The 26,512-nt window shown below is 37.4% G+C and overlaps 1 protein-coding gene across 11 annotated transcripts in view; it reads left to right on the top strand.

The window, feature by feature from the left end:
* Positions 1–26,512, top strand: part of SLC38A6 (solute carrier family 38 member 6) — a 54,840-nt gene that overhangs the window by 17,298 nt on the left and 11,030 nt on the right. For 8 of the 11 annotated variants that reach the window (XR_005225632.2, XM_043550148.1, XM_037901136.2 and 5 more), the window contains 7 exons: positions 12,024–12,102; positions 17,251–17,333; positions 17,804–17,862; positions 22,109–22,174; positions 22,438–22,491; positions 23,374–23,453; positions 24,473–24,573. Coding sequence is in view for 8 of the 11 variants with exons in the window: in XM_043550148.1 (XP_043406083.1) it covers positions 12,024–12,102; positions 17,251–17,333; positions 17,804–17,862; positions 22,109–22,174; positions 22,438–22,491; positions 23,374–23,453; positions 24,473–24,573 (522 nt within the window). In the remaining 3 variants the exon portion in view is untranslated. Of the gene's footprint in view, positions 1–12,023; positions 12,103–17,250; positions 17,334–17,803; positions 17,863–22,108; positions 22,175–22,437; positions 22,492–23,373; positions 23,454–24,472; positions 24,574–25,345; positions 25,470–25,872; positions 25,899–26,512 lie in introns of all 11 variants that reach the window. The other 3 variants (XR_006291939.1, XR_005225631.2, XM_037901138.2) reach the window with 2 other exon arrangements.

Raw genomic sequence — 26,512 nt, 5'->3', positions numbered from 1 at the left:
GGGGGAACAGCGGGGGAGGGGCCGGGGACTAGTCTCCCGGGCCAGGAGCTCAGGGGCCAGGCCTGAGGGTCCCACGGGTCAGATGTGGCCCGTGGGCTATAGTTTGCCCACCTCTGCTCCAGGTGTACATTTCAGGCCTGCCATGCTGAAAGGGGGGAGGAGGTCTGTTGTCTATTCCATCTACACACATCCTAGCTGAAGGGCTCTCCATGCAGTTCTGTGAGTTCTGCATCTGTGAGAGGAGGGGGGAAAAATCATTTTGTCCTAAGGAAGATTCTTGGTTACCACAGCACCAGGCTGTATTCACTTATTTACATAAGAGGGTGGATTGATTTAAATCAGCAAGCAGGAAATCTTGATTTACATAATTGATTTTAATCTTGTTCTGCATTTATACTTTTTAGTTATTTTGAAAAAGATGGTTCATTCTCATTGGTTAGTATGTGTCATAGGGTGACACTGGCCTTTTAAGAGGAGCAGGGACAGTACCTGTGCTGCCTCAGCTCACTTCAGTGGGGCTTAAAAGAGGTTATCTGAGCTCTAGAGAAGAGAGAGCGCCAATGAATGAAGGTAACCTTAGAACACAGATATGAGTCAGTTGGGAGAGGGGCAGATGAGAGCTGCCAGAGCTAGGAGACTGACTGCGGTTCCTGGGAGAAGGCTGAAGGCAAGGAGAGCAACAAGAGGGGTTTCTCCTCGAGCCAGGGCTGAAGGCAACAGGTGCCTGCTGTTTCCAAGCTGGAGCCAAGACTGATGTCTCAGCACTGAAAGGCTGAACCTTAGGGAACAGTGAGAGGGCCAGAGGGAGTTAAGGGATGCTCCTCTGGCAAGAATGATTTCCCAACATGTGGATGATTCCACTGGGAAGAGCAGGGTTGCACTCCAGTTGGAAGGTCTGGGGTGGCTGTCCTGGCAGAGGGACCGAAGAGGACTGGCAAAGAGGCCATGGCTGAAGGTGCCAGTGTGTGGTATATGTGGCATTGAGGGTCAAAGATGTGTTGGGTGTTTGCACTTGGGTGATAAATGGAATGTGTGTTGGGACTTTACCAGAACATAGTTCAAAACAGTTCATGATAATAAACCATGTTGATGGATTAGAGGATAAGACTGTATAAAGTCCTTCAGTTACCCAGGAGGGGATACTGAGGCAGGGTGCCACAGAGCTACTCCTGGCCATGAGGGGACACTCAGGAGGTGAGTAGCCCTGCTACAGTATGATTTGGTCCTTTTTTTGCTAACCATACTAATACACATTATTTAAGCAATTATATATTTATTCCAATTCTTGATTTTTACTACTTTTATTATATTGAGATGCATTTCTTATTCTCTAGATGATTAATATTTTTACTTATAATTTGTGTCAAGCTGCATTTGGATGGAAATTGAAATTCAATTAAAAATCTGCAAAATCATCATTTTAAAAATGTTTTTGTTAGTTAAATACAATTACATTAAATGTGCTGGCCACATACGGGAAAAAAGTTAATCAAACCATGTTTTACATATAAAAATGATTTATTAAACAAAGGAAGTATTATCTGTAGTTAATGAAGTCAACTGATGGTTTCTAGTCACCATGACCTTCAAGATTTTAGAACTGTTAGATCTCCTCCTATCACACCTTGTTTTTAGTCTTAGATTGGAAGAGGAAAATAAACATTCCTGCTTTTTCAGCTCCCAACAGGTTTCTCAAACTTTGAATGAACTAGTTGTTGAACTGAACTAGTGGGATGTGGAATAAACTGAAAAGAAGAAAATATTCTCTCTGCACCTGCAGAAGAGGCTACTACTGTCAAAAGCTGATTTAGCCCTTCAACAAACTCTGGTTCCAGTGCTTATTCAGTGACTGTTCAAAGAGAGTCAGTGGTATGACTTTCTTTGAAACTTCAGGAGCAAAGATGTACTGTTTGAATGTTTTTTATTTAATTTAAATTATTTTAATAGAGTATAGTAAGGTTGTCATTTTAAATGGGTTTAATTTTTAAAAGAAAAATGTATTTTAGATTAAAATCAGATTTGACATTTTAAAACATCAATTTTTTAATTTAAAAAACCCCATCAATGTTTATCTATTGTTACATAATCCTCTCCAGAAGTAACTGAATCTAGAGGGAGCCCCTGTTATTGAAGCTCCAATGGAGTTGTGTGTCTGTGTAGCAGTGAGCGGGGTGCAGTGGGCCAGAGCCAGGGTTCTGCATCCTGTGGGTTCCCCTAGATCCTGAAGGATCTGCCAGGTTTTGGGCAGCTACTCCATGGAAGGGGGCAGGACAATGGGAAGGAATTCTTCCCCAAGGAAAAGCTCTCAAAGATTTCCCATTTAAAAAATATCCTCCGATTAATTGTCCTCTCCAGCAATAAAGTGCGTGTGTCAGTAGGGATATAACAGCATATATAATGAATGAAGTTGGAGAGTGAAATATTTTAGCAAGATTTGTGGAAAATGGAGAGACACATCATAAAGTATTGCGCAAGAGCATTTCACAATCTGTTGCCAACACTAACAAATCTTCAGCATTGAGGTCTAAAGCAGGAATTATGTGGGCGGAGTTTTACAGCATATTTCTCCAGGCTAAAGACTGGCACTAGCTGAAGATCATTGCTGTAGGGAGGTATGACTGATCACATGGAACCTGGAAGTTTTGATAGATAGAAACAAATTGGAAATTTTGAGAACATGAATTTAATGATACTATATGCAGTAGCAGCTGGAATTAAATACTGCAGTTGAACACAGATGATCTCCACAGGGATCTTTTGCAACAACAGTCTGAGGTGTACAGTGGAATTCTTTTGTTAAAGATCAGTTTGCCTGCTTTTTGTTTGTTGTGTCCAAATGATCAGTATTTGCAGCTCCATGGAATTGAGTTTCCCAAATCGAACATATGTGAAAGCAAAATTTCATTTTACAAGGGTTTAGCAAATTCTAGTGCTGAAGAAGATTAATTAGTTTATAATGGTTTCCAGTTGTGCCTTTTACAAGTTAAATTATTTACCTGCAGTCAACTGGCTCTCAAAAGGTGCAAAATTATTTCCTCTTTGAAAACATCAAAAACTGTTTCCAGTCAGATTCTAAACTAAAAGCAAAGACAAATTGATGAACACCAAAGGGTATCGGGAAAGGAAACTGCAGCAATGGTGGTGGTTTTGCATCCTGCAAGCCTAGCTCTATCTTGAGCTATGCTGTTTGCTTGCATACTATGCATTTTAAACAGACGTTCTACAGATACCGCAGACATTTTATTCTCTTGTGAGTTACATTTTACAGTCTGTTAATATGATCAACAAAATGAACAACACATGACATTCGACTAAACTGTAGCAAATTTCAGTAAATGATGTTGAATACATTACTGAATATTAAAATTTTGATTTCTTATTTTTTGTTTAGGAGATTTTTTGCAATTAAAATAGTCAATATTTGGCAGACTTTTCTTAAGTATAAAAAGAGCTAAATCTAGGAAAGGGTCTGCATAAGAGACTTTTTGGGGGGTTTTGTAGAGGTGTGGGTAATGTGCTTTTCCAGCAATGCTCTCTCAACGCCATCTGCTGGCCAGTCAGAGCACAGCACTAACATGAAGTTGTGATGTTGGGTTTTTGTTTGTATTTTTTAAGTGCTGCTAATTAGCAGTCTTAGGCTGGTTATGCTGAAGAGAGGGCCTTTTTTAGATTTTACTTGGATTTACATTTATTACAGTTAAGACAGTGGGAGAATTGGAGGGAGCCTAAATTAGGGAAGAAGGAATTTATAACTTGTATAAGCTTGGTTAAACATACTTATAGCTCCAGTGATGAATTTGTACACAGTGCAATTTACGTAACTTATATATAAAACTACAGCATTATCTGGCTTCTGCCAAAGCTCAAGTGGCATATTTTACACCGTGAAATTAAAATACTCAAACTTCAGTTGTTTTCTATGATCAAGATAGTCATATTTTTCTGCTTTGCAACTTACCTTTTATTCTGCTCAGAGTTCATTTGTCATTTAATTAAAAATGTATTGTAAGTAGAATTTTGTCTTGTTTAAAAAGTGCTAATCTGGAGGAATTTAAATATGGCAAATATAGTGAGAAAATCAGGGATTGCATCCTTGTCTCTCCCATCAGAGTACATATTCTACCAACCTATTTGAATAAATTAACACCACCATAGAGTGAAAGGGCAGACCTAGTCCATCTCTTTGCTGAAGACTGGATTGGTTAATCCTTTAAGAAGTTACTGACCTTCCTCCAAATACAGAAAATCAAATCCTGTTTTTAAGCAAACTGGAATGCATGCTGCCGTTTGTGTTTGACCTGAAAGCTAATTAGCCTTATTTTTTTAAACTGAGGATTTCCAGTGTAGAGCTTCTTTAAATAAGGGCAGGTTTATCAACTGCCATACTAAATTAACAATTGATGGCCAGTAAGAACAGTTATGCTGTATTTTCATAATGTAGTGAATGTAATTAGGGGATTTTTGACACAGTGAAAAAATTAAGACTTTTAAGAAAATAATTCTTATATCTATCTGCAGATTTAATACATTTAGAGATTGTCTACATGAGACATTTTTCCTGTTAGATTAGTCTATTTGTAGTTAAACCACCATAGTTACACCAGTATAACTCCCATATGTGGATGCTCTTATTCCAGAATCAGAGTGGCTGTTTTCAGCTTTATTTAAATCCCTTCCAAAGTGACATAAACTAAACCGGAAAAAGACTCTCATGCCAGAATAAAATAGTCCACACAGGAAGTTCTATTGGTATAATTTATAGCAGATTATATTCATCGTGCCTTCTACCAGTATACCTTTCCCATTCAGACAAGCACTAAATCTGTGGTGGTGTTGTGTTTTGTTTTGTTTTTTTTAGTACTGTTTTAAACTAAATACATGCAGCTCCAGTGATTCTGTAGATTTCTGCTAAAGGAAATATATTATTTTCATAAATATGGAGTGGGAGAGCCTTCAAGACTTTGTTTTGATTGTGTAATATTTTTATACATACCTAATGCATGGGATGGATGCCTTAGAGTGGTTCTCAAACTTTTGTATTGATGACTGCTTTCACACAGCAAGCCCCTGAGTCTGACCACTCCCCACCCCCACCCCCAATTAAAAGCACAATTTTTTACATTAAACACTGTTATAAATGTTGGAGGCAAAGCGGGGCTTGGGGTGGAAGCTGACAGGTCGTGACCCCCATGTAATACCCTCGCAACCCCTGAGGGGTCATGACCCCCATTTTGAGAACCCCTGCCTTAGAAACTGACATAAACAGAAGAGCGGCAAAGAGTCCTGTGGCACCTTGTAGACTAACAGATGTATTGGCGCATGAGCTTTTGTGAGTGAATACCCACTTCGTTGGATCAAAAGCTCATGCTCCAATACGTCTGTTAGTCTACAAGGTGCCACAGGACTCTTTGCCGCTTTTACAGCTCCAGACTAACACTGCTGCCCCTCTGAAGATAAACAGACGCCTCATGCAGTATGAGGGGCAAAGTAGCTCATGGATTTTTGGTAGCATTCACACTTCGTTTCTTCTGCTCTTCTTCTCTTCGCAGTTTGGTTATAGTATTATTTTGATTTTCAGATGGGTAGATGGAGATACTCATGGGCAGCGGGTGAACTGCTAGCTGGGGGAGGCCAGCCCCCAGCCAGCCCCGCTTCCCTCCCTGGCCCCCGAGCACAGGGTGGCCCCAGCCACCCCAAGTCCTGGCCACTCAAGCCCCAGCAGCACTGAAGAGGAGCAGCCTGCCACCTGGGCTGGGACCAAGGGGGAAGGGCGAGCAGGAGGTGGCTTTGGGGAGGAGTGTAGGCTGGGCCACACGGGGCTGTTTGGGGAGGCACAGCTTTCCCCAGCCTATTGGATGTGCCGCCCATGGAGATACTGTAATGTTCCTCTCCCTCAGCCCCACTCCAAATCCCCATGAAACAGAATTGCCTACCAAAAATTCAGCATTCCACTCTCCAATTTCACTTGCATTCGCAACTCCCATCTCCTGACATCTCATTATTTAGATGGACACTTTCTCTTGCATCCATTGGGTCAGAACAAACTATTGCTAAGAAGGTCATTTTATCTACAGAGCGAAATGTAAAAGTTCAAATATCTGTTGTCGCATTAGTTTCTATGAAAGATCCAATTTCATCTGAGCAGTCCAGCTCAGTTTCTCAGTGATAGGGTGGTTGTTTTTTTGTTTTTTAGCCTAGTGTAACTTTTAACTAGGTTTACCCCCACCCTTATTTTAGTTTTTAACCTTTCTTCTCAGTGTTTTGAAATGAACAGGACTTTATTGGTCAGATTCTCTCTAGCAAGGGAATACAATTGTTACTTTTCTTTCCATCTTCTGTGCTGCCTGGAATCTGTGAGGAGACACCTTATTGATCTGGTATTTGCTCAGTTCCACAAGACAAGACTGCTCTGCTGTCTTACTGTCCCCCATCTCCCACTTCACAGTTCTCTCGTCTCTTCTGTCCAAGAGATCAGTGTCTGGACAGAGGGGTTTTTACAAAGTCTGTTTCCCTTCCTCACCTCACTCCTCTCCTGCGTATAAAGTTTGTAAAGTGCTTTGGGATTTTTTGCATGAGGCATTATAAAGATGCAAGGATTAGTAATAACGTAACAAACTGAACTAGTTGATTGAGAACAAGTACCCTGAGGGAATAAGGTTCATTCTTTCCAACCATGAGATTTTTTTTTAAAGGGTGTATCACCAACCCAAGTATTAGGAAGGAACAATCATGTCAACAGTTCCCTTTGGATATGAATATACATCCTCCCAAGTCACTACTTTAGACTTGGGCAGCAAATCCCTTGTTTGTGGATAGGATGATGAAAAGAAACTGAAGTTAGTATTATGGGAACCAAAAAGCAAAGCCATTTAGGTGGCTTAAGGTTGGACTACCTGAGAGGATTGGTGGTGCGTTTATTGGACTTCTCTCAATTTTTCTCTCTTCTTCTCCCCCTCCCCCACATGGTTTTTCAAATCTGGGTTCATATGGTGAGTGCCAAACAGTATAAATGCACAGTATAAATGCATTAGTCAGCATTTCTATTACATATGTGTTTCTAGTTAGTATTAACCTGTTGTGATGTCTCCAGCTACATAATGAAGAACTCTTGGTGTAAAGTAGCTTAACGTTCTACATTATAAATCCTATCCTGCAAACTAGCCAGCCAACATCAGCATTTCACAATGTGCTAATAAGTTCTATATATCGGTAAGTGTGATCACTTGTTGCTTTTAGGACAGTGGTGAATCTATTGGCTGATAACTTTAAGGTGATGAGAATTATTATTTTTCTCCCTGATGGAATGTTGAATTACAAAATTTCCATAAGTCGAGTTGTTGGTATAAAGTTCCACTCTGGTTAATTCTTCTTGATCAGCCAGTTCCTAGTAGTAATTATGTACAAAAAGTTAAATTAAAGGATCATTAAGGTTGCTAAATCAAGCAATAGGAAATGCCCAAATTAAGGTTGCATCTGCAACTGTAGTTCAGCCTCTTTGTGCATCGGCATTATGTTACAGTCTCTAGTTACGTCGTCACGTACCATTTATTCCATAGGACCTCGGCATCATTCAGTGCACAAGATGGACAGCGAATGAAGCAGAGGGTATGCAAGAAGAGAACAGACATTCTTTTATATTTAAGGCACTAGACTGGGACTCAGGAGAGTTGAATTCTCTCCTTGGCTCTGCCACACATTTCCTACATGATACTGGCCAAGACTGTCCTAATACATATATATACGTAAGAGGGCTGAACTCAGATTGCACAGGCAGCCTTACTTCTGGCACTTACTAATTTTTTGAGTGCTTGACTTTGCAACCTTAATGTTCTTTTAATGTAACTGTTTGTATGTGATAGATAATTCTTTAGACCCCTTAAGTGTCTGTTTTAATACTCAACCAAATGACACAAAATGTTAATTCCTTACTATTGGGGCAAATCAGAGATTATGACGTATTCTTTTGCAATTGCCGTAGAACAGCTCAGACCAACTCATGACCAACTCATCTGTTCCCCTTATGAGAGATGACCTTATACACTAAGTCCTCTCCAGTGCAGGTAGCATTTAAGTTTTACAATATAACTTGAAGTTTTTATCTGCCATTTTTGAAATCTGAAATTTTATCTGCATCTGCCATTTTTGAAATCTCACAAAAATCATTCCTTTGTAGCCAAAGATACCTGTTTTGATTCTATCCTTCTCTCCTACTTCTGTTAGTAGACACTGGACAAAACTAGTGGACACTGTAGTTATTTTTTTCTTCTTACTAGAAAATAATTGTTGTTAGACTTTTTTTTTTTTTTTTTTAACTGCTACATCCCATCTCAGTGGAAAGCTTTCCCTCTTTAGTTTCAACAAACTGATTTCTTTAATTAACCTTTTTGTAGTTTTTTTCCAAAGGATCCGTGATTAGTTTCTTTATTTTTTTCAATATTGTTTAATATATTAAAGCAGGGTGTATTAAATCAAAGTGATTTAAATGACTAATTTTAATCATGATTTAAATCAAGTTTTCCTTTTTGCTGACTTTAATCATCAGTTTTAATTATGTTTTGGATTTGTACTTTTTATTTTCCTAAAGAAAGGTTGATTCTGACTAGTTGGTAACCGTTAAATATGTTGATTTGCAAATAAATAGAGCCTCTACACTAAATTTGGTGTGCATTTTTGCTGATAGGGATACATTATACATATTTATTTAAGCAATTATATAGCTTCATTTATATTTATTCAAATTCTTAACTTTTACAGTTTTGTTATGGTAAATGATGCATTTCTTATTTACTAGATTAATTTTTTATTTGTGATTTGTGTCAAGCACTGTTTGAATTCAATTAAATGTACAAAACCACCATTTGATTTTTTATTATATATGACTCCCTTAAAAGTAGTGAACACACACATTTTTCTTATCAAAGTTTATCAAAACATGTTTTGCATTTAAAACTGATTTAATGAAGTATCATCTGTAGTTAGTGAATCAAATTAATTGTTTCTGGTCACTCTATCTGTCAAGATTTTAGAACTATTAGATCTCAACCTCTTACACCTAATTATTATTCATAGGTTGGAAGAGGAAAACAAGCTTTCCTGCTTTTTTCAGTTCCCACTTGATTTCATAACTTTGAATGAACTAGTCATTGAACCTAACTAGTTGAATAAATTGAAATGAAGAAGCTACTGCTGTCAAAAGCTGGTTTAGCATTTCAGTAAACTCGGGTTCCAGATGCCTAGCCAGTGATTTCCAGCAGTTCAGTGGTCTGACTTTCTTTAAAGCTTGGCAGAATACATGTACTGTGTAATATTATTTTTGGTATTTAATTTACATGATTTTAATAGATTATAATACATGTAGGCCTTAACACTTAGGTTTTCAATTTCAAATTTAAAGTGTGTTCATTTAAAAAAAAAAAAAACACCTGTATTTAATTTAAATAAAAATATTTGATCGATTGATTAATTTAAAACTTTGGGGTTTTCTCAACCTACCAAAGTGCTATTCTTTCTGTGAAATATGTAACTGTATTTGTTGATATGAAAAAGAAGCTGGAGTTATCCTCTTAAACAATGAACAGAGCATGGTATCTTATGCAGTGCTGTTTACTCATGAGTTGCCAAAAGAGAGATTCGTATCTTACGTAAGCTTCAGGGTATAAATATACTCAGTACATTCAGCATTGATTTTCTTCATATCCTAGAGAAAAGAAAAAAGGAAAAGAACATAAATTGGACAAGAAAACTGAAGTAGCTTGTTAGATTATTTATTAGTATATGTATTAGTATACGTACAGAAAGTAAGAAAGATACATACAAATGTTTAGCACGTGCAAGTTTCTTGTTGCACGATTTAGCTCCCTTCTTGGGAGTGAAATTCAATGAAATAGGACTCCAATTTGAAAAACAAACAGTAAGCATACAACAAAGGATAAGCGATAAGCACACAACAAAGGATAAGCAATTAAATGGTTAGCCAGAGGCTAATAGAAATGTATGGGAAGAGTGACATCATGTATTAGCAGGAAATCTAAACTTGACATTAATCTAAAGCTTTCTACAGCAATAGAAATTATGATTTTAAAAAAATCTTTCTGAAGGAGATAAATGTCTGAAACTTCAGACCTGTGTACATAGAATGAATTGTATAGTACAAGTAAGAGAGAGACTGATGGGACTGTTAATGATGAATTGTAATTTAAAGGAAGTTACTGTTTCTCGACTTCAGTGGTTTTTAAAATCTGCCTTTTGGGGGGATAATGTATGAATGTATCTATGCGTTAGCATCAGAAAATTCAGTTCTTTGTCTTCTTCCTATTGTAATACTGATATTTTTAAAATTACATTAAATTTATACATATTCTTATATAGCACATACCATCTAATTTCCATAATAAAAGAATCAAATTGGTGACACCACATACAATTTCTCACCGGGCCTTATCAACAGCTGTGTGTCAACAGGGAAAAACAGTTCTAGATTGGAAAAATCTGAGTTTTTTTAATACAAAGAAGTGAATATTTCCTTATTTAGTGACCTAGCAACTGTTTTTAATTTAACCTTGCTGTAGGTACATGTCACTTTGTATTAATACATTTCACTTTCTTTACAGAGACCACATTCCTTCTCTTCAGAATTTACCATTAACTGTTTCAGTGCTGCAGCTTCTGTGTTTACTAACTTTTAAAGATTGGAACAGTCTATTTAATTTTTTTTATTGTGTCTAATCTTAAAATCAGCTTTCAGAAATGTGCTGTATTTGGTTTCAACTTAAGTTGATTAAAAAAACCCCAAATAACTGAGTATACTGGACTAAAACTTTAATCTTATTAAATACAAAAAATGTTTTTCAGATTTTAAAAATATTTAAAGCTTTTTCAGCAAATTTCTAAAATCATTCAGTTCTGAAGGGTGGAGGGGTTACCTTCATGGTAGTTTTAGGTGTGTCTTAAAGCTACTGTAAAACTGAACAAATCACTTAGTAATTTTCTGTTGGTCTTGGAACTATATGTAAACCTTTATAGACAGTGAAGACACAGTAACATGAGAATTAGCCTCTTCTAGAGGCTAATGGGTTGTAGATGAGGTAATATATAAATGAGTAATAGTGAAGAAAGTTGTAAGAGTTCTTGTTTACCCCCAAGGTCTTTTTACAGAGGGTAACGATTAACTGTATGTTTATCTATATCATTGCCCTCATCTAAACGGAATCGTAAATGCTTAATTGTGTATCATAGTTCCTATGCTGCTGACAATTAATGGAGATTCTTCTTTGACTCTAAAGTGTCCTGTGCTTTTTAAGCAGGAGGAACAGAGTTCTGTCTCTGTTGTTCCCATGACATTCCTAGTGGCCATGGTATGCAGGACAGGGACAACTTTTGAAGTCCTAGTTGACTACATTGTTGTAATTCATTACCAGAAATATTAGTAATTTTGTATTGTAAAAATATATCAATCCTGTAGTTACCTAAATTGTTGCAATGTGTATTAGATATTAGTGTACTGACTGATTTAAAAAAAAAAAAAAATCAAAGCACATCATTTAAAATATTTTCTAAACATAAACAATTCTCATGATTTGTTCTCATAATTTAGTACCCCACAGATATTTTTTTAACTTATAAAAGAAGGGGGAAGAGACCATGCTGCAGCCAGGCTACCGGTAGTAGATCAAGTTTAAGGAAGAAAGCTTAGCAAGAAGTTCCTTTTTTCCAACTTGTATGGGTTTTTCTCCAATTTGTTTCATACTACCTTTCTGTAGTATCCTAGAAAATGTTCCTTATTTCAAGATTCTCATGTGGTAGTAATCTCTTTGCTGCTTTAGTTAATGGGTGTAATGCATGTGGATTTGTAGATATTTCTAATGGAAGTATATGAAAAAAAGCATTAATTTTGACTATGGTGCCACTGAGTCTAATAACTAGCTGGGATGTTACGTTCCAACCACTTTGGTTAAGCCATGCTAATTGCAATTACGAGAGATGCTAGTATTCCAATACTAAATCTGTTCCATTTCTATTCACAGCTATGTCATCTTATCTTCTAATTGTTAAATCTGAACTGCCTGGTGCAATTGCAGGATTCATAAGTGGAAATGACAGCGGGTAAGAGAAAAATGTTTTAAACATATAATGGAAGAAAGCAAGTCCTGTAGAAGCAGTTCAGCTCTGTTTCAAAGTATTGATACCAACATTTCCCTTTGATTTCACATGCTAAAAAAATTAGTGATTTACAGGAGTTCCTGGAACACGGAATGCTGTTGGCATGTTTGAGTTCTTCATCCACATACGAAAATAGAGCCTGATTCTCTTCCCTCATAAATTTCACATTGCTTTAACTCCATAGATTTTAGTGAAGTTATTCCCAACTAGGAAATTAGGCCTGTAATTTCTGAGCTTGATTTTGCAGCCTTTGAAGTCAAAACTCCATCCAAAAAAAATCTTTTTCTATATTAGGGAGCAAGAATCTTGTGAGAACTGAGCTTGAAAGGAGAAGGCAGAAAAAACCAAAACGTTTAAACTGCTGTCATGTTATCACTTCGCATATTGTTAAACCGCAATACAAAACCCAGGAGGCATTCAAATTTAAATATTTGTTGTCTTGCTTCAATAATTGGACTTGTCTTGAGAAACATGCCAAGTTTTCAAACATGGTTTATAATTCCCCAACTTGGCTTCCATTAAAGAAATTATGCTTTGGAAGTACAGCTATATAGTTGTATATAGCAGGCAATGTACTTTAGATCTGAATCAGATCCATCACAAGAAAACTGGCTCTCCTAAGAAAAACGTTCCAGCTTCAGCATTAGAATATCTTATTTTGGTTGTTACAGTGCTGTCACCATTCATGTCAATATGTTTTAGGTTGTGTTATGGCTGTTTTGCAAACTCTTATTTTCGGAGATTTTTTTCACTCCGTTATAACATTTTTCTCTGGGCTGAAGCTCAGTATACAAACTCTAACAGAGAGACACTGTGTATGCCAGTGATACAGACACAGTACATAAATGTTGTAGTGCTTACTTAAAAAAAAAAGTTATTTTTGCTTTATTTACATCTTTCAGTTTGATACTTTTATGTTGGTTATAATTAAAAGCTGTCACTTAGGGAAAAAGCAGTCTGTGATAGTCTTAATTTTTTTCAAAATAATAGAGGTCATTAACCTACTAAAGCTCTGTATAAATGGTAGTGTTTTGTGTTTGCTTTTAATTTGGAAAATATTGCCATAAGCTTGAAAAAAAAGATGTAATTGTTGTCTTTAACATTGTAACTAATGTCATCTTCCACCTTCAACCTGATATTTTAAGCCCTCTCTGAGCACTGTGACATTAAGCATATTGAATTGATTGGGTAAGTGTTGTGGAAAAAATTCTTTATTTTTGCTGTCTGATATTTTTACTTTTACTTTACTTTTAAATAATGGTTGTGTTCATGCAGAGTTGATTCCAACAAAAATTTGTAATAAGGTTCGTAGTAACTTTTAATTATCGTTTCATAATTATTGGCATTCATATAACAGTAGAATCTAGAGGCCCCAATCAGGAATGTGGTCCCATTCTGCTAGGCACTTCACAAGCATATATAGTGACACAGTCCCTGTCTGAAGACCTTACAGTCTAGAAGAAAGAGTTGTATTTCTTAATGTGCCAAAATTTCTGTCTGATACAGACTCCACCAAACTTTGCTGGTTGTCGTGTAAATAATTCATATGCTCAAAATGAGAACGCTACCAGAATATGTATCTTACCTGAAACACACTGAGGGTTCCTTTGGTCTGATCCATTTCCATTTGAAGTCAATGGGAATCTTTCCACTGACTTCTGTGGACATGATCGAATTCCCATAATCTGTTCCATCTAAAAAGCGTATTTTGAAATTACTGATTAAGCCACAATCAAAGTGCATACACTGAACTATGGCTTTTTTTCCTTGTTTTTTTCCTGCATGTCCAAAGCCTGTTTGCTTCATTTATAACTTTTAACTTTTGTTAAAAAAAAACTTCACACAGCAGCGTGAATTGTCATGTTGGAGCAGAACCTTTAATATTTTTATTTTCTTTTGTCCATTTGTTGAAACCTTAATGTATACCTCTTTGGTAGTTAATTTGTAAAATTGTAGGAAATAATCAAGCACCCAAAATACGTAATTGAATATCAAACCTAAAGGTAGTCTTTAAATATGCAAGGGACATCAATATTGGGTGGTTGATTTAACTAATTATAGTAGGAAATTTGTTTCCAGATGTGGTTACATGGCAGTTTTGTTTCTGTTAAATCAATATGGCATCTGATATGCTTTCATTTTGGTGCATGGTTTGTCTTGTACTTCAGTTAGTTTAGCAAATTCACACACTTGAAACATCACTATTTGTGAAAAATTAGTTTTATATGCATGTATAGGATCTAAATATGTATGTGTGAAATGTATTTAGAGTATGTGTATGCATGTAAATTTTTCTGTTGAGGAAGTTAAGCACATGTGTAAGTGTTTCCAGGCTTAGGACCATAGTTTGCAATGTGCCTTAATGCTTATTTTGTATATTTTTTAAAAAAGTACAGTATACACACTTGTTAATTGTAAATAGAAATGTTTCAATCAGTCTGAATAACAAGAACTCCATATATTTTTTGATGATGACATGAACGTAGTTTAAAACACAGACTGCGTCAAAATGTTGTAATTTGTGAGCTCTCTGTTAACATTTAATGACCCTGTCAGGAGGATATGATTGATGCAATTAAGTTGTCTTGCCTGTGTGTTGTATAACTGATATGGACTGAGAGTAAGAACCTAATTTAGAACATATGATGGTCTTGTCCTGTTCTATTTGGGAATGAAATTAAATCAATTTATAAATGTCTGTTTTTAGTTAAAATATGGAAAAAAAAGAACATCTGCTTGCCAAAACATTTGCAATACAGCTAAAAACTTATACTTCATATTTCATACTTGGAACATTTTTATCATAGAGGAGTAAAGTTACAGCTCAAACCAGTTTTATAGGAAATCTAAAAACTTTCATTTTGAGAGAAAATGTTTTTATACTATAATACTTTATGGAAAAACTTGGGGGGGTTGATCGCTGATGTTTCATTGTTAATTTTTAATAAAAAATAACTTCCATATTTCAAACTAAGACACTTTAAGAATCTTTTTGTAATACTTTCTTTTTTCTGATTTGTATTTCATATGTTGTAGTGGTATTTTATATGGTTTCTTATTTGTTTTTTCAAGAACACATTTTCCAAACATAATAGTATTGATTAGTACATGCTAACCAAAAAAGTTTTGTCCTCCTAACTCATCAGTGGTTTAAAGTACTATAATCTATTGATTGTTTAGCTGTTCGTTTAGACAGTCATGTGGCTTGAAACAAATGCCGCACATATACTGCAGCTAAGGTACTTCAGCTTACCCCTCACTTAGCGCAGCATTTATGGTCCATTTACTTAACCCCCTCTATTAATTTTAAAGCTCGTCAGCCACCCTGTGGGAAACAAATTATGACAAACTGTGAATTAAAATGACATGTAAATATATTGGGGGCACACTTTCAGGGAATGACCTCAATAAAGTACTATGTAAATACAACATTTTAAAGCAAATATGAGGGACAAATTGTAAACAGTGAGAAAACTGGCCCTATATTTAGCCAAGATGGCTGCTGCTATTACTGCTGGAGCTCTGCTGTTGTCTAGGCTGTGTGGTGTTAACTGACACTGCTCCTAAGGGCTGCAAATAGCAAAGTTTCATTAGAAAGTAACTGAAGCTGTAGCACATCTAGGCAACAATACATTTAAAAAAAAAGAATTCTGTGTTTCTACAGAAATTTTCAATACATAGCAAAATGGTCACTTGACTTGGAAGTATGACCTCCAGTTGTCAACAATGCTATAAGCTTGTTGGCTCTGGGCTTTTTTATCCCACTATACATAACACTTTTTTTAAAAACAGGACCGGTAGTTGTCCATATAAGTGACAGTACTTTTTCTGTGAAACTCAGGTCATCTGCTTCTTTTTTTAAATGATGTCTTGCGGGTACTGCCTGTGTATGAAGTGCTAACCATATCCTGGACTACCCAAACTCTGAGGCCAAAGGCCAAGGTGTTCATAGGTAATAAACCTGAAGGCTGATTTGCAAGGTATTTATCAGTCAAGGATATGGTGGTTATTACCAGGTTAGCAGGGAGCACCCTCTGTTACTGTTTTTAATAAAAGCAGCAAAGAGTCCTGTAGCACCTTATAGACTAACAGACGTATTGGAGCATAAGACTTCAGGTTCTTTGGAGAAGGGACTCTACCTTTTTGGATGAATTTTGATTTTTGTAAAGCATTGTGTACCTCTTCGATGCTATATATGTAAATGACAAAGGAGATGCTCTTTCACCCCCTCTATCTCCTTTACTTTTCTCGTATCTGTGCCCCTAGGGAATGACTGGCCACTTCTCCCATAATAAATAAATAAATAAATATATTCTCTCTTCTTTCCTTACTCTGTCTCTCTTCTCCTCAGAAAATGTACATTTCTCATAAACATTATTTGAAAACTGAGTGTGATGGATATAGGGTGTTTTCTTTCCTCTGCCTGCGTCCATCAGCATGTTTTTCACTGAAACTTGGGCAGAAGGGAGAAGTAGGGTCTTTAAAAAATCATTATTTTTTTTTTTTAATGAAGTATGCTTGTGTGTAAGTTAGCTGTCCGTGTTGGGAATCTTGGAGGTGGAGATGAGCCAAGGTCATGTGGGAGAAACAGGATAGGGAAAAGAGTGGGAAGCTGAGGTGGCCACTTTTGTTTTAGTCCTATGGATGTGTGGTTCTAGTCAATCAAATTGCAGTTGGTATATTGTACAGATGTTGATTTAACCATGGTCCTGGAAATCCCAGTGCTGTGATCCACTACTTTGTCTGAGCTCAGGGTTTTGCATACTGCATGGTTATTAAGAAGTAATCATAGCTGTGTAAATCAGGCCTCTTACACCAATCTCAATGCAAGTATTTGCCTACCAGAAAACTGTCAACAGTGTTGGTCATTCCTGTATTCTGACCGTTGGAGAACTCAATTTCAATACAGCCATATATATGAGCTTAAAATACAAATCCTTATAGTGAGCATGATGATCTAGCCATACTGAATTAAAAAAGCATATTTTTATCCTAAGGATTATTTGTCCAAGATAAGTGTTTACTAAAGTAATATATGTATATTTTAGGGCCTTTGAACTTTGTGCAATTTATAATTAACTTTTTCAATAGGTCATGGTATCTTGACGGCAGAGTTCTGTTACTGATTACTTCAGTCTGCATTGTTTTTCCTCTTGCACTTCTTCCAAAAATTGGTAAGTAATTTAAGGAAAGAAGATAGTATTATTCTATTTTAGTAGCAATTACAACTGAGGATTTAAAAACCTTAATGGGTTATTTATTTATTTTAGCTGGCAGGGGGTTGGTAATGGTAGGGACTATTTAAGTTATTGTAGCATGTTCTGCCTTCCAGGCCTGCCTAGTTAACCTATTACTTGGGTTGCAATAGTATTTTGTATGCCATACTAAAATAAAATCTTTACAGCAGAACATTAAAGAGCTGCATTTACTTACAGCATGCCATTAGTGGTAAGCCCGTTCTAATTCTGCCCTACAAAACTACATAAATGATCTGTGACAGGCAGTTGGAATGTTGTTATTCTGAGTCTTAAGCCCCAGATACCAAGCACTGTAATAGAAAACATGCCTAAAATGTAAAGCTTTAGCTGTACATTAGGATCAATTTTCTTATAAATTGCCTTTTATTTTTACTGTTATTTTACAGGCTTTCTTGGCTATACAAGTAGTTTATCATTTTTCTTTATGGTGTACTTTGCTCTTGTGGTAAGTTAAAAATCAGTGCTCAGCTTATCTAGCTAACATTTTTCTTATTGTTTAAATGCTTTTATAAGTCTTTCCTTTTTTTTCTTCTTTTTTTAAAGTTCTCTGTAAAACTAAGAGTTTTCTGTGTCCCGGCATACACTTTTTTGGACAGGATAAGTGTGTTTTGCTGAAGAGAGATGAAAATATGTATGAACTTTAAAACATGTGAAAAGATTTAAAATAATTATATTTTGGTCTGGTAAATGTAACAATATTTTTGTTTTGCTGACATGGCAGTGAAAACTGGCATGTATGCTTCATTTTCCTACTTGTGGAATGGAATTCTGTTTTCTTAGCTTCTAACTATTACTGTAACTAGCACAGGAAGAAAATGTCATATTACAAGTAAATTAAATTTACATGTAGAATGAAGCGAGACAGTTCAAAGTGAAACTGCTCAAAAAGAATCCAAGAGAACTAGAACTTAGGCAAGTTCCATTAATACATCAAACACCTTCTTTGCAACTGAAAGGAAAACTTCTTTCCTCTGAGCCATTTGGGGGATTTTTGACCCTGATATTCCCCAATTGTGGGCTCTGTAAAGGAAACAGAACCAAATATTGGAGCTGAGATCTGTTATGCAGCCCTAGGAAGAGAATTGTGCCTTAGAATTGCATTGCTTTTTACTGAAGAGAATATACAGTTGCTAATGCATAAATGTAATATTTAGTAGGATCAAGAAGGTATGTAAACAAGAGTCCTATTTAGAAGCATGGCAAAATGCCCCCTGCTTTACTCTGGCTTGCATTGACTTGCACAGCAGACTTATTGTATAAAAGGATAAACATTGTGGAAAATGAGTCGAAAGAACGTGCCATCCAGGAGAGCAAGGCAACCCATTAGGAACTGAACCGTGTGATAAAACCAAACTTCAAAGCTGACCAAAACAGCTCCTTAGGGGATCTGTCAAGAAGTGAAATGCTCTTATGGGGAGGTTGGGAGGTAATCTTCTTCAGCTTGGTATTATGGAGCAACAATAGCCTCTCCGTAATTAACAAGGCTGAAAATGAGTTTCCATTATTAGCTCAGTGTTTGACCTCCCCTCTAAAATACGTTTTAAAAAAGTTACCACCCTCAAGAATTATTGGTTAGATCTGGGGCTGAGGTAGGTGCAATGAGTTTTAAAATGCATTCTGTGGTCCTTTTACATTTAAAAGGAAATGTGTGCAGTTTTCAGAAATAAGACATTACGATGAATGAACAGATCTGAAAAAAAATTTGGTTTAAAGAAGAAATGTATGCATAGAACCATAAGAGATTAACATAAACTATAAGCAAGATTCACATGTGGATACTGCAGAGGTAGAAAGCATTTTGGTTCCAGGCCCAGAACTTGTGTGTGTGGCTAGGAAACCCTATGTATTTCAGGGATGCGGAGGGTACTACATTTCTTATGAAGCTGTAAAAATTGCACATTTCTGCCTTAGTTTGTAAATGACAACTTAGGAACTACAAAGAATAGTAAGTGAGGCCATATGCCATTATGTATTTTTAAAGAAAAATAATACTGTTAGGAAAAAATGTAAGGTGATGGTTTTTTGTTGTTTTTTTTAAAACTGCTACTCTGAAAATCTGGAAGCTGTATGAAATACAATTTAGTTTTCATAGTTAACTGCTTTGAAGCAGGTGATATGTACTATTGAAATACATGTTGTAGTTTGTACAGTATTAATTTCTGTCATGACAGATGTACTTCAATTTGTTGCAGAAGAAATCTGCACCAGTCATTGGAAGTAATGCCCTTATTTTACTTAGAATCATAGAATCATAGAATCATAGAATATCAGGGTTGGAAGGGACCCCAGAAGGTCATCTAGTCCAACCCCCTGCTCAAAGCAGGACCAAGTCCCAGTTAAATCATCCCAGCCAGGGCTTTGTCAAGCCTGACCTTAAAAACCTGTAAGGAAGGAGATTCTACCACCTCCCTAGGTAACGCATTCCAGTGTTTCACCACCCTCTTAGTGAAAAAGTTTTTCCTAATATCCAATCTAAACCTCCCCCATTGCAACTTGAGACCATTACTCCTCGTTCTGTCATCTGCTACCATTGAGAACAGTCTAGAGCCATCCTCTTTGGAACCCCCTTTCAGGTAGTTGAAAGCAGCTATCAAATCCCCCCTCATTCTTCTCTTCTGCAGACTAAACAATCCCAGCTCCCTCAGCCTCTCCTCATAAGTCATGTGCTCTAGACCCCTAATCATTTTTGTTGCCCTTCGCTGGACTCTTTCCAATTTATCCACATCCTTCTTGTAGTGTGGGGCCCAAAACTGGACACAGTACTCCAGATGAGGCCTCACCAGTGTCGAATAGAGGGGAACGATCACGTCCCTCGATCTGCTCGCTATGCCCCTACTTATACATCCCAAAATGCCATTGGCCTTCTTGGCAACAAGGGCACACTGCTGACTCATATCCAGCTTCTCGTCCACTGTCACCCCTAGGTCCTTTTCCGCAGAACTGCTGCCTAGCCATTCGGTCCCTAGTCTGTAGCGGTGCATTGGGTTCTTCCGTCCTAAGTGCAGGACCCTGCACTTATCCTTATTGAACCTCATCAGATTTCTTTTGGCCCAATCCTCCAATTTGTCTAGGTCCTTCTGTATCGTATCCCTCCCCTCCAGCGTATCTACCACTCCTCCCAGTTTAGTATCATCCGCAAATTTGCTGAGAGTGCAATCCACACCATCCTCCAGATCATTTATGAATTTATCACTTATACAATAATTCTGTACAGTCAGCTTCATGCACATACTGTCTCCTTCAGCTTTTGCTTGTGAGCACAAATTTAATATGCCCTGCTGCAGGGATAGGCACCATATATCGCTCATGTCTTATTTAAGCAACATGGTCTAGTGCAGTGGTTCCCAAACTGTGCAGCACTCCACCCTAGGAGGCCATGGAGGAAAGTTCAGGGCGGCGTGGAGTGGGGCCCAGCAGGCTAGCCCCCATGGTAGAGGGGGGCAAAGAGGGAGCGGCACCCAGCTCTGCCTCCATGCCTGCCTTCAGCCCCAGCTCCCCTGCTGAGCCAACTGTGCTGTAATGGAGGGGCACGGACAGATTCCATTACTGGTAAGGCAGGGACACAACAGGAAAAGTTTAGGCACCACTGGTCTAGTGTATAGGGCATTGAACTGGGTTCTAGTCCTAGATCTCTGTGTTACCTCAAGCAAGTCTCATCTCCTCTCTCTACTTCAGTGCCCTCATTTGCAATGGAAATAATTAAACTTACCTGCATTTGCAAAGTGCTTTGAGTTCAGCTGATGGAAAAATATTTTGAAAGCTTCTAAGCTGCATAATTTAAGACCTATGTTATTGCTGCAGAAGGGTTTTTTCTGTCTGTGTTGCAAGGTTGCATGAATAGCATGCCATGTACCCACTATTCCCTCTGGCCACACTTTTGCTGGGGATACTCCATGAGAGTGGGGAGCTTCTAGTCATTGCTTTCTTGAGAATGCCACGTTTGTACATGTACCTCAAGAACAGTTCGTGTAGGGTCGAAAGCTTCTCTCTCTCTCTTTCTCAGCAATAGAAGTTTGTCCAATAAAAGATATTACTTCATCAATCTTGTCTCTCTAGCATGTTTGTACAGGTAGAGTTTCAGAGATAAAAGGACAGATCTCTTCCATTTTATCCCTGTCATGAATCTGACCCCTTATTATTTCAAGTTTAAAGCCTCGAGCAAGTGATATAAAGAATTTCTAACACCTAAAAATAGGTAACTAGAATGGGAAATGTGGACAGAGCCATAAATACAGTGACAGGAAGAATGCAACTATAATTATAAATCGACTCATGAGAGGGAAAGTGTCATATTTTTTTCCTTAATTTCCTTCTGATTTTCGTCCCCACCACATGGAACTGTCAAAACCATCAGCGTGGGTAAAACTCCCTATAGATTTCTGGGAAATATTAGGGGTTTGGTTTGGGGAGTTTTCTTTTCCTGCTTTTGCCATTTAATTACAACCACGTTTCTGCCATTGCAATGTTAGACCTCCTTTAATATCTAATTAACTGGCTGGGTGGAATGATGTTGACAGCATTTTCTCTCAAATCCTTTTGATCTTCCTTGCCCAGCTCTCCAATAGACAAGCAGGTTGTTTGTAATTGCCTTGTATTACTGTGTTTATCAATATACTCATGTTCTAATTATTTATATAATACCCCAGCTTTCAGGCAGTCTTGAAAATATTAAATACACGCTGTCTTTACAGGTTGTAATAAAAAAATGGTCCATCCCTTGTCCACTGACATTAAACAGCCCTATAGAGATCTTACAGGTAACATATATGCTATTTTGAAGCTTTTGTATCTTTTTAGTAATATAAATCATTCTTTCTCTACATCAAAACCCTCAGGTTAGTAATATTTTATAATTAAAAAAATAGTTGATAAATCCTTAGTTCCTTTTCATTCATAGAATATTGGTACTCTTTAATTAGCATGATTTTATTAGCTTGAAACAATGTGATCTAATGTCTGTGGTTTGTAGTCAGTCATTTAATATGTCATTTCCCTTTTTTTGTGTATGTATCTTGCACAGATTTCAAATTCTACTGAGGATTGTAAAGCAAAGCTCTTTCATTTTTCTAAGGAGGTAATGTGCTGTGTATCTTAATAACAGGTGGGGTGCGCAGAGGTTTTGTTTTTTTAATGGATATGAACCCTGCTGGCATAGGGCATAAACCAATGTTTTCTAAAGGAATAGCTGTAGGTTGGGGGTACCCACATATGCCTCTAAGTTGTTCTCCAGAGTCTCAGCTTTCATTTAAAAAAATTTTCTAGCTGTTAGTTGTGCAGAAGAAAAATCACCCCCCTGACAATTTTACTGATAAAACTTTTTGATTATAGAACAGCCTTCAGACTTCATTTGCAAAAGCATTTTTTTAGGTCTTTCAGGTTTCTGAATGCTGTAACCAATTTTTAAGAGACACAAATACTGAATTTTTTAACGAAAAGTTCAGGGCAGGTTAAAGGAGTCAATAATTTGACACAGTAATGTTGCATGTTATAGACAGCTGTACTTATAATTTGGTAAGTTTCATACTATATAAATAACCAATTGTAGTATTTTTACCGACCCTATGTGCCAAATCCTACTTATCCTGCTTATGGGAGTAGGCTCAGGAACTAAAGTGGAAGAACCCACATGAGTAAGGCGAGTAAGATGTGGCACTTTTGGGCTTTATATATCCAAAAAGAGTTTTGTAGCCCGTACCCTCCACTGTCAGGAGGGTATTGGCTGATATACTGGAGTTCTTAGCTGAAATGGCACAGTTGCATGAAACAATTGGGAAACCCCCATTATCTAGTATAGAGTTTATCCAGAAGCATTAGTCCAAAACCTCTCCCATTGATTTCAGGCATTGGATTGAGGCCATGAAGTAGAATCTTAGGTTCACTCAAATTAATTTACAGCTGTTTATAGTGAGAATTTTTTTCTTTGTTTCTCTCCCCCCCGCCCCACCCCTCCTTTTAGAGTGCTTATGCCATTCCAACCATGGCCTTCTCGTTTCTCTGTCATACCTCAGTATTGCCCATTTACTGTGAGCTCCGAAGGTAACATATGGAAAGCAAGTAATGTTGAAATATAATGATAGTGTTTTTCTTATTCAACCAAAGTTGTCAGAAAATCTGTTCCATATTCAACTTAGTGCGGTTGAACAATGACAATTTATCCTTTATATATTAGGTAGGCAAAATTTTTCATCTGAGGCAGCACTGGCATTTTAGGCTATGTCTACGCTACAAACGAGGGGTGTGATTCCCCTGCTTATATGCACGTAATTGTGTTTGCTTAATAAGAGCTAGCGAGTATGAATTGTAATGTAGCCGTGATGGCATGGGAACTGACAGCAGAGGCACAGCTGACCTATGCCATGCCAAATATGTCCCCACTGTTTTCAGGCAGGTTTGTACTCAGCACAGCTCACCCCTGCCTCTGCTGTCCATGCTTCCACGGCTAAACTGCTATTTATACTTACGCTAGCTCTCATCAAGCTACTGCAAATAGGTGTACACAAGCAGGGGAATCACATGCCTCGCTTATAGTGTAGACATAGCCTCTGATTATATTTGTAGCAGAGAAACTAGCAAATATGTTTTCATTGTCTACTGGGAAAAAAACAAAATCCACAGACATTTACTTGCTGATTTTTATAGCAGCCAGAGAGCCTGCATTTGGCTAAATCTGCGCTGTTATGATAGTCACCCTGTGGGGCTCAATTGATAGGATACTGGACTAGGTTCTATTCCTGGCTCTGCCATTGACTTGATGTGTCATCCTGGGCAAGTCAGAACTGGGGGTGTGGGGGTGGGGAGTTCACCTCTGTGTGCCTCAGTTTCTGTGTCTGTAAAATGGGGATAATGATACTTGTCTTCATGTGTAAAGTGATTTGAAATCTGCAAATACAGGGACCAGCAAAGTATTGGGTAATGATAAACCACAGGGGTTCATCCCTGTAAAATGTAAATTGTAAGATCATTCTAAAGATAAACTGCTATGTGTTCAACACCTCAAACCATACATTAAACCATAATAATTATTCGGGGGTGGGGGGTGTTGTTTTGCATTTTAGTCCATCAAAAAGCAGAATGCAGAATGTAACCAACACAGGAATTGGTCTGAGTTTCCTACTCTATTTTGTGTCTGCCTTGTTTGGGTACCTTACTTTTTATGGTAAGTATGTTCTTAACAGTTCTTTAGAGGTCAAGATAATAGTGAAGAATGTTCGGGCTTATCATGTACTGCATAATACATGTACTGATTCAGCCTGCTCCCAAGGATTTTTTCATTTATTTGTGTGCTAAATAATTCATTCTGTTTGCAAATATATAAAGCCTACTATAGAATGCATATGAAGGAATAAAATATTTGGGGTATTTAAAATAAGGCCTGTGTTGCACATATGAAATAATTAAGCCACTTAAGCACCAGTCCTGCAAAGGCTTACAGAGGTGCCTAGCTTTGTAAAAATTAACTTCAGTATGGTTGCTCAGTGTGGAAGTTAAGCATGTATGTAATTCTTTGCCGGATAGGGGCCGTAAACACTATACAAGTAAACCGTTCACTTAGTTAATTGGGATTAGTGAAATATCGTCTAAGATCATGCCTACATTAGAGAAGCTTGACATGCTAATTACCATTCGGTCAACCCAGTGCACCCGTAGCACAACAGGGCCTGCTGTGCCTTTCACCAAGGGCTGGGTCAGTAGCAGGATGACCCTGGGAGCACGGAGGTATAAAGGTGGATTACAGTCACTTTTGCCTCTCTCCAAAGCATTGCCAAGAGCAGCATGGACACGTCACATAGGCCATGATAAGATGTAGGTTTCTTGTATGGATTTATTTGAATAGAAATCTGTTTGATTAATGAAACAAAACCAAAAGTTTAAACGAACACTCCAAGAAAGCTTTACTAAAACAGCCTCACTAATTATTTGTATCATAGATTCCTCCACACAAAGTGACTTCTTAAAGATACCGCTGCTATCTGCAACAGAAAGGCAAACCAGAGGAAGCACAAACACAAAATGATACATAGAGTATGAATTACTGTGGTCATAGAGACCAAGGTGTGCGTTCTGTTGAAGGTGTCTCTCTCTTTAAAGGACCCTTGCCATTTTGTTCAGGGTGGGGATGGGGAGGGTGGTAGTTATGTTTTGTTGGTGAATTTTTGTATTTAAACAGAAAATGAGGATTTCCGATTATAAACTTGTCCATATAAAAATCATCCTATCTGTTCAGCAGACTCCTTCAGTTCTGCTTTTCTGTAGATTTTGCATGGCAGTATGCTGCAGCAGCAGTGTAATAACTATGCAATTGATGATGCAGTTCTTGAACACTTTGAAGTGCCATTTTTTGTAGCTGGGGCTTAAATATAGGTGACTTAATAGCCATTCTGGTAGGCTTGCTTCTCCCAAATACTTAGACAGATTTCAGAACTCTTAACTACACAATGGCTTTCTTTTTTTAAAGGTCTATCATAACATTGTCAGAAGTAGGTGAGTGTCCATTTAATATAGCAGTTCAGTCTTCCTGTAACATCTAGATAGAAGCTACCTGTATCAGTGTGGTATGTCAGCTGTGTGATAGTGTTTGCAGTACCCTGTCATATAATGTCACGGTGCTATATCTTTCCAAGAGAAAGTTGTTCAGCTCTACATGTGTCCAGCTTTATTTTCACATGATTGCACATTTTGTTCCTAGATCATACATGCCAAAGTTGTATTCTCTCAAGTTTCCATCCAGCAATCTGGATCAACTGCCCTCTGCAGTATGGTAGCATTATACAAACATGAAAACAACAAGGAGGTCCGGTGGCATATTAAAGACTAACAGATTTATTTGGGCATAAGCTTTTGTGGGTAAAAAACCCACTTCTTCAGATGCATCAACAAACATGGTCACTGAAATGCATTACTGACCTGCATGAGGATTCTTCTTTCAAATTGCTTCTCAAAATTCACTCCTCTCATGAAGTTAATGTGTTAATCTCTGTCACTCAAAATAAATAAAACTATCAGCCCAACAGTAGGGGGGGAAATGCTCTTAAGAGAACCCTTGTGTCTCTGGGTATTTTGTGTTATCTGTTTAGAATGTCTGTGGGCTCGGGACA

Source organism: Chelonia mydas, chromosome 6, assembly GCF_015237465.2.
Source record: "Chelonia mydas isolate rCheMyd1 chromosome 6, rCheMyd1.pri.v2, whole genome shotgun sequence".
NCBI classification, from domain to species: domain Eukaryota; kingdom Metazoa; phylum Chordata; order Testudines; family Cheloniidae; genus Chelonia; species Chelonia mydas.
This window is presented reverse-complemented; position numbering and strand designations above follow the sequence as displayed.